General features: G+C 36.9%; 1 protein-coding gene across 3 annotated transcripts in view; it reads right to left on the reverse strand.

The window, feature by feature from the left end:
* Window positions 1–9,176, reverse strand: part of LOC117110002 (neuronal acetylcholine receptor subunit alpha-3-like) — a 31,832-nt gene extending 22,656 nt beyond the window's left edge. Inside the window, exons 1-3 of one of the 3 annotated variants that reach the window (XM_033252537.1) lie at window positions 8,899–9,176; window positions 7,874–8,492; window positions 1,899–1,963 (exon numbers count right to left, since the gene is read on the reverse strand). In XM_033252537.1, coding sequence (XP_033108428.1) covers window positions 1,899–1,944 — 46 coding nt within the window. In that variant the 5' untranslated portion in view covers window positions 1,945–1,963; window positions 7,874–8,492; window positions 8,899–9,176. Of the gene's footprint in view, window positions 1–1,898; window positions 1,964–2,133; window positions 2,243–7,873; window positions 8,493–8,840 lie in introns of those variants that run through there. The other 2 variants (XM_033252539.1, XM_033252540.1) reach the window with 2 other exon arrangements.

Consider the following 9,176-nt stretch of genomic DNA (forward strand, 5'->3'; position numbering starts at 1 on the left):
GGGGGGGGGGGGGGGGGGGGGGGGGGAAGTTGGCACAACATTTTCAGAATACATAGGCCTAAGTGAGTAGCGTTTATTTCAATACATAACATTGATATGCATTGACATTCTAACATTTAGTGGCAATATGGGAGTCAAATGCCACCCCCCTCCCCAACACTGATTCGACGCCTGAATACAATATAATAATAAATATATTGCAAGTTTGTTTCTTTTTTTTGCTGGAGATTAAATGAAGTCTCATCGTTTACAAACTGCAGATCTTTAAACCGTTGCAAGTTCATAATCGGTCAATCGTGAATATCAATTAAGATAATTCATCCATTATTAATATGTGCTATATGAAAATAGCCTGAGGCCGAAATGATAGACAACAATAAACAGTGATATGAACGTGTACTTAAATATAGCCTCGGACGATAGTTACATTTATTGCGCATATGCGCACATGTGCAATGCCATTGTATGCTAATATTGTTCCCATGATCACATAATTATTAATAATACAACTTTGAACACTGTAATTCAAAATTCTCTCAAAAAGGACATTTATAAAGAAATTAGTATATAGAAGTAATTAGAAATAAACACACAGGTAATTATATAGAAGCACACACAATAGGATAAAGCTTCCATCAGATTCGAGATGCCCTGGTATGGCCTAATTTGCGCTAGTAATAAGATCGTGTTATAACTATTGGGAAAAAATACAAAAGACACGATTAAATTAGTATACGACTGTGTTTTAAAACCAATTTATGATCAATAAGGCTTAAGATCCCAGTTCTTTGCTCTATGGTTTAACAGTCATTAAATTATTAAGGCCTATCAGTTAAAGGCAAGCTCCGGAGGGAAAAACAGTTGATATGTTATACTAATGATTTTTCTAGGAAACGAAAAGGGTGTCGACAAAAAAAATCGGAAAAAGTTAATTAGATACATATTTGAATATTTAAAAACTGGGGTAAAAGGGGCGTAACCACCATGTTTCCACTTTTTCCTCCAGTTTTTAAATATTCAATTAAGAATCTGTATCGCATTAATAGTTCATTAAGGTTTTCTTCAGACACCCTTTTGTGTGTTAGAAAAATAAGTTTTACAACATATCAATTTTGTTTTCCTCCGGAGCCTGGTTTCAATACAGCAAATGGGATTCGGGGGCTCACATCCGTGAAGGTGAAGTCCAGGGTTCGAACCCCTCCGTGCACCTTGAATGTCCTTGACCCACGTATTATGTCTTTCTCTTAGAGGTATACCTCGGTATACCTGGTAAATCGAACATCAATGCGCTGATTACTGGCTGCAATATCATTAAATTTACTCCAGGGAGCCATATTATGTGTTTTCCATAGATGTTTGATCAAAAGATACTAGAGTAATATAAAGTAAAGCGCTTTGAGGCCTTGCTGGGCTGATCGCGACATATTACAATGAATTAAAGAAAGAGAGGATAAATATGTCGACTATAATTTTACTATCATTAGTTATATTTACACTCGTGTGCACTCGAAAAAAACAAAAACAAAACACCGGAGCGTATCTTTAAGGGGTATAGGGTTGTTACGGCAAATGACAATTCGAAGAGGGCGTTTATTCAAAGGGCGTTAATTACAATAACTACTGCTTATTGTATTTTCTAGATTTAATAATATTGAAAACGTGCAAAACCATTAACATAATTAATAAAATAGGCTATATTTACTTACCTATGGAAAAGAATAAATGTGTATGTGTATCGTATTGCATTGTCTTTGATTTAATCCAACTACAAAAGTGCAAACTGTTGTTGATATTAAGTAAATGCTGTTTGAATGTGGATGAATGTAATTATCATGTATAAATACGGTATGGCATTGTGTATAAGCATTATCTAAATTGAATAAAATATATTTACTTACCACATAAGTTAAAGAATACGAGTATGTATATCCACCGTTCCTCCATCGTAAAATGGAGTTTATGTCTGTGAAGAGACAGAGCATAGTTATGATGAGAGATAGCTGTAACTAATAATGTTCAGTGAATGCACACACATCACGGTATTTAATTTGAAAGCTACATATTGGCAACTATATCTCGATCCGGTAATAATTATTGTTGGATCAATCAATACAAATTCGTTTTCTTACTTACAGTATTCATAGAATTACATAAATGATTCATGTTGTAATATCCCAATGTTTTTTACAACGTTATTAAAATATACACCGCGCCGAGCTTTAGTATTGTGAGAAAAAGAAACCTACACACGATTCGCTGTTTTGCAGTAGAAAAATTGAATATGTACAACCACAAAACTAAACCAGCAAATGTGCATGATTATGGAAGACAAAGAACTACGCATGTTTGTAAGTAAACTGCTATGTTGGACGCAATACATGAATCATTATTGGTGGTAATTTTATATCATGTAGCGGAGCGGATGACTGTAGGGGCGAGTGACTCGCATCACAATGGTGCGCGAAATGCGCACGAGTAAGTTTACAGTAGGTGGAAAGATAGGTACTAGTACAAGCTTGAATGAGTTAAATTAGTCTTATAAACGGTGTATAGGGCGCACAGATGAATGTGAAGCGTGATTTTCATAGAATTGCTACACAGTCGCTACACCATTCTGACTGCAATCCTTGCACTGGGTAGCTGTCCCTGACGCAATCGGGAACGCGCCCTGAGTCAACTGACCAATCAGGGTCGCCAATGTAGCGATCTCTATGGAAACCAGGCATACAAGAGTGAAAGATCCAGATTAGTCTATTTGCTCAATGGCGCTCTAACGGATGGGGGGAGCGCACGCCTTCAAAAACGCCTCCCCAGGTGCTATCAGTAGAATGAGCAAAACACATTACGCTTAAGTAGTTAAAAATCACTTCATATCACCTTACTTCGCCAGGTAAAACGCCCTATTGATTTCCCCACTTAACCTTTGACCTCCCCTTCATCAGCCCCATGTCAATACTTCTAGGTACGTCACCGATTTATCCCAGGGCCGTCCTCACAACCAGACTTTCTTCTGATTCATTATTTTATGTTATCTGTTTTTCGATGCAAATCCAAATCCCATAAACCTTTTTATTTTCAGCAAATTGTGCCACACTTGAATAGCTTTCCTTTAGCAATTTGATCAGATTCTTTTTTTTTTTATCTTTCAAAAACAAAGTGCTGGAATTTTATAACACTTAAATTAAAATAATTTTTCCTCCTGATAATACCTACACATGGGATTCGTTTTCTCACGCTGTAGTTAATTGCTGATTTAAAAAAAAATAACTTTTTTACTGTTATTTGCAAATTGGACAGATTTTTATTTTTGATATAAATTATATTTATTTTTTAATTTGATCTATTTCCTGCGGTAAGATGTCGTTGTTGAGGCGCTGGCAGGTGTATTTTTGATCCAGTGAGAGTTGAATAAAATAAATAAAAGAAAGGTTGCCAGGACTTACATGGTAAGTGAAGGACAGAATGGCCGTATTCAACTGGTCGTTCTTCGTTAAACCACGACCACCTACTGTTATTTGCAAATTGGACAGATTTTTATTTTTGATATAAATTATATTTATTTTTTAATTTGATCTATTTCCTGCGGTAAGATGTCGTTGTTGAGGCGCTGGCAGGTGTATTTTTGATCCAGTGAGAGTTGAATAAAATAAATAAAAGAAAGGTTGCCAGGACTTACATGGTAAGTGCAGGACAGAATGGCCGTATTCAACTGGTCGTTCTTCGTTAAACCACGACCACCTGCGCAGTAGTAAAATCCTACTTAACGAAGACGACCAGTCGAATAGAAAACTGGTAAATACTCGACAAAACAAAATGGCTGCATAGTTACCGCGATACACGCTGCGTAATCAAGAATGCTTCGTGGCAGTATGGGTTTTTCGTTAAAAAAAAATGGTTTCATCCAGTTTTTGAATTCTGTTAGCCTACAGTTATTTTTCCAATGTGGGTAAATATTATAATTTTTATTTTCTAAAATTTAATCTAAATTATATTAACGCAAAACTTTGTTGCTAAACTGACCAATCGGCCATATTTGTTTTGGTCACGTGCATAACTTAACGCTGATTAACGCATTTTGGTTACGTTAATTTTCTTTGTCAACGAAGTTTATTTTACGAACCAGTCGAATGAATATAATACTCAACGAAAATTCGTATTCAACAAAATGAACCAGTCGAATAAAGCCCAATACGTCAGATTACTTAGATTATTTGTGCTAAAGGGATTTACGAATTGAATGAGTCAGACTAATATATCGGTGCAGGAGTACGCACGAATTATAGATGTAGGCCTATCTGGAGGGACGGGTAGCGATTTTTTTTCCGTACGAAACATTTACATGAAACTCCACTCGGGCCGTCTCGACTGAATCGACCCGAAAATCTCATACATATTGCAGAATTCAGGAGGTCAAAAGGTCATCAACAGATAAACGTCTGCAAACAACTTCTGAGAGAACGTCGCTGTCTAATTTTTAAAAATACATTGATTTTGCCGTGCTCAGAATACTAATGGGTCGTTTAAAATGACATAAAATATTTGATTGAGCTGCACGAGTAATGAAAGGTGTTATTTTAACTTGAGTTACATACTGTGACAATTTTTATTTTTTAGTTAGGTCTGGGTTTTGCATACCTGGGCCTAGACCTACTAACTCACTAAAAATATACGGCTTTCTGGGGAAAGCACAGAGGAAAAGCGCGTTTCTTCATCAAATGAACCAGGGTGACAGTTATTTTCAAATTAAGAGAAGAGCTGAGAATAGGCAGCTCTAAAATAGATGGCATAAGACCTGTCAAAATGGCAGAGCACCAATGAATGTATAAATGAGGCCTAAGTAAGCCTAGTTATTAATATCAGGCATAGTAATCTGCAGGTTCTTGATTACAAGGCTAGACCAAATTAATTACTTGTAATGCCGAAATGATTATTTTATTATTATTATTATTATTATTATTATTATTATTATTATTATTATTATTTATTATTATTATTATGTTACTAAAACCAACCTGTAGGCCTACCTTAGGGGAACTTAGACAATGGACGGAGCAGGGAGTAACAACTCCCATGGACGGAGGAATTAGAGAACAATTAAAAAATCGACGTTAAGGGGAAATAACACAAAAGATATTCCCCTTGGGCTAGTTATTAATTATAGGCCTAGTAAATAGTATGGTTCTTCAACAAAGCTTAGGCCAAGGTAATTAATGCTGAAATTATTATTATTATTATTATTATTATTATTATTATTATTATTATTATTATTATTATTATTTAACATTAGTTACATTACAACGATAGTACAGTACTTTGGCCAAGTTCAGTAACGCCGGATTTTGTATTACTGTACCGTACCTATCTACACTTTATAAAAGGGGGTACTAGCTGTTGTTGTAGATATTATACTAACATTTAATAACATCAAGAAGGTCACAGTTATTTACACACGTACATCCCAAAAATCCGTTAAGATATCATCATGGTTCATCATCATAGGCCTACCGTAGGTAAACATAGAAAGAGCAATAATAGTAAAACTCGAGCGTCACGACATTGCGAAGTGTCTGCTCTTGTTCCTCGTATCGAACTCAGTCGAGTAAATCCGAAATGGCCCGAGTGAAGTTTCATGCAAATGTTTCGTACGGGAAAAAAAATCGCGGACGGGTAGGAGTGAGACTACTACTAAGCGTATACTGGTGCCCACGAATGTGTTATCTTGATGGATGGGTACAAGCTTAAATGAATGTACTGCTGGAAGGATGGGTGCATGTTCCAGTGAAAGTTTACTTTTAAGGGTGCACGGGTGTGATCATGGACGAATTAGTTTTAGGAATTAGTCTAAACTAATTCCTCCATGGCGTGATGAATGTTCTAGAATGACGGGTGCATGTTTCAGTGATACAGTATTACTTTTAAGGGTGCACGGGTGTGATGAACGAATAAATATATCTGGAGGGATGGTAGGATCTTAAATTAGTCAGACGTGTCTTACTGAAGAGTCGCGTCGGCTTTATTCGAATGGATGTACTGGAAGGATGGACGCAGTCTGAATGAATAAGACCACTTTTATTAAATAGGTGTAAGGTTGCATATCATACGAATGGGTACCTGGAAGATGGGTGTGTAGACTTGAATGAGTGAGACTGATTTTACTACGATTGCCTTGGCAAACACGAATGAATGTAGCTGGAGGGATAGGTACAGAAGTCACTAAGTCATTTTACTTTGAGGGTAGGCCTACAGGTACACGCGTGAACACGTGTGATAAGTTGGAAGGATAAATTAATCCTTTTGGGTGCAAGCGTGAGCACGTATTACCGTAATGAATTTAGGCCTATGGTGGAAAAATGGGTGCAGGCTAACTACTATACACTTCCATTTTCAAGAAGGTATTTTAACTCCTAAAGAAACATCCTAATAACGAATGTATGTATCTTGATGGGTGAAAGACTTAAAACTGTACTTTAACTAGGCCTATATAAGGCTGCCTGGGCATACAAGAATGAATGCAGTTGAAAGGAAAAATACAGAATGAATGAGGTATTTTACTGCAGTGAAATAATATATCTGGAATGATGGGTGCGTGCGTGCGCATCGTCTTAATGTGGCTATGAAGGCGGAGACTCCATGGCTTGGCTTGTTTTCTTGATACGTAAAATACACCAAGGATAAACCAGACCAAGAAAGCCTTACATACGAACGGATGTGCATTAAAAACAGAAGCGAAATGTGAACTATCCCTGTACTCAAGTCATGTAGGACGTATTTATATTAAAACTTTGGAAATGTGTAATATGGGGCATGTGTTGGTTGAGCTGTCTGGCTGATATAATACAGATCAATATGAGTAGTATTTTTCTACTTATACTATACACGTCAACATATAATATTGAAGACAGAGAGCAATATTTATATTGGAATAATTATTACATGGGTTTGGAAAACCAAATGTTTCATGCGATGTGAAATCATGAAGCTGGTAGCAAATATACGGCATAGGCCTAGATGGGTCAAGTCTGAAAGACACTTTACAGTACTTCACACTCAATATAAATGTGGGACAATATATAGGTCAATATACTATATAGTTTATAGCGGTGTAATATGTGGACCTATATATAGTGGGGCAGCTGGAAGCCTTGACATGGTGGTGCTGATGGGGGCGAAGGTGAAGTGGGGGAGGGGGGTCGATGATCAGTTGAGGGGCGCTAATTCGCAAAATAAGGTCACTTTCGGTGATTTTTAACTACTCGACTGTGATTTCTAGGGGGCGACGGGTGGGAGGCGAGAGTATTCCGCCCCCCACCCCCGCACCCCTTGGAAACGCCACTGCCTATATACTGTATATATATTTATATACAGTATATATTCTGTGGTGGAGTCAGCCTTAAAGCCCTTTGGGCTTATTTGGCTTCTAAAGACACAATTGCATTAGATGTTGTTTGTCTATATTATGTTTGTCTTGTTTCCATGCATTGTATGCATTTTGTAAATAAATATGAACCTGAATAGATGTGTATAAGAGACAGGGCAAGTGCAGGACAGAATGGCCGTATTCAACTGGTCGTTCTTCGTTAAACCACGACCACCTGCGCAGCGGTAAAACTTAACGAAGGCGACCAGTCGAATAGAAAACTTGTAAAGACTCGACAAACGAACGTAATCCGAATCGAACTCTAGAGCAATAGAGTAAACATACATATACATTATTATGTTTATCAATTATAAAACTTACACCAGTCGTGACTTTACATACAGTAAAACAGTCACTTTTAAGTAGCCTTATCATCACCAGTCGTAAATACAACTATCCTGAAATATTAACTACATATTGGTGTTTGTTGGCTTAAATTAAAAAACATCTACTAACCTCTTGCTCAGATGAAGATATCACTTTTGTTGAGTCGTGTATTGACTGTGACTGTTATTTCAATCAGCTTATGGACGCCCAGACTCGCATCATCACAGGGCGAAAGCTTTCATTAATATCCAATTTGTTCTGCGCAAGTTTTAGGCAACCCTAATGTATTCTCTTCTTTCCCTTCTGAAAGAGTTGATGACCGTCATCGTTAGCGAACACGTGTTCAAATCAAGATTCTCGAATGTTTTTCTGAAATGTCTCGGTAAGCGCTGTGAGACCAATACTGGTTATCGATCGCTAATATTTTTGCCGCTCATCTATCTACTAAATCACCTACGTAAATAAACTACCTCATAACGGACTCATGGCGTCGCAGTTCGCGTACCGTGCGTTGAAAATATGTCGTTGCTTCGAAGCACTTAGCTTAAACACATGTAGTCAATTTTGCTCACCATACGTGCTAACTAGAAGCACTTAACATGAAATTTTCTCTCGAGAAATGTAATTCATCACCCACAATGATGAACATCCGCACGCGGAGCTAGTCTGTAAGTGTTCTGGTTTTCAATCGTATGGCCGTTTTGCATGCAGAAAACGTATACAACCAACTTTGATAATCAAAATACGTCTAGAAAAGAAAAAAAAATTATCAAATTATCAGTCAGATGTATAAAATAGCGTTACCAAGCATGCATAATGAATTCATAATGATAACTCTATAAAAACAGTCTGTTTTCATTAGTAAATTCATTAGCCCTACATATTATACGTGGTATGTGCTAGCCCATATTCGCCCCACTCTCTAAACCTTCCATATAATATAGATTATCTCCCAACTGTATTTTGAAGGCCAGCCTAAGTCACAGGTCAATCGTCCTCGACCTTATATCCTGGCACCACCCTGAAATAATTCAAAATTGAATGCAAAAAGTAACTTTAGACAAAATAGGCTGAACTATAAACTTAGACCGGATACCTTTTGTATATCAGACCTGAAAATGGTTCACTGTTGCCAGAATAGAGCACATACTTACGTGTGTTTGTGTTGATCACATACTCCCTTCAGGTCTTTATCGAACTACCATCCAACTTGTATCGACACGCTTGTTTTCATAATTAATAACAGAAAAACGTTGTATATCTACACAGTTCAAGGAGCAATACTTGTTTTTAAATACTTCATCGCATTACAATAACGACACTAACTCCAATAATTGACTACATTGAACGTACTTTCTAGAAAAAATAACAATCGAGGTGCGTGAATATCTTGCAAATGAAGTGTAAAATTCCAATATTAAGAGCGTACCCC

Source organism: Anneissia japonica, unplaced genomic scaffold (assembly GCF_011630105.1).
Source record: "Anneissia japonica isolate Jap-2015-1 unplaced genomic scaffold, ASM1163010v1 scaffold585_len4108843_cov191, whole genome shotgun sequence".
In the NCBI taxonomy this organism is placed as follows: domain Eukaryota; kingdom Metazoa; phylum Echinodermata; class Crinoidea; order Comatulida; family Comatulidae; genus Anneissia; species Anneissia japonica.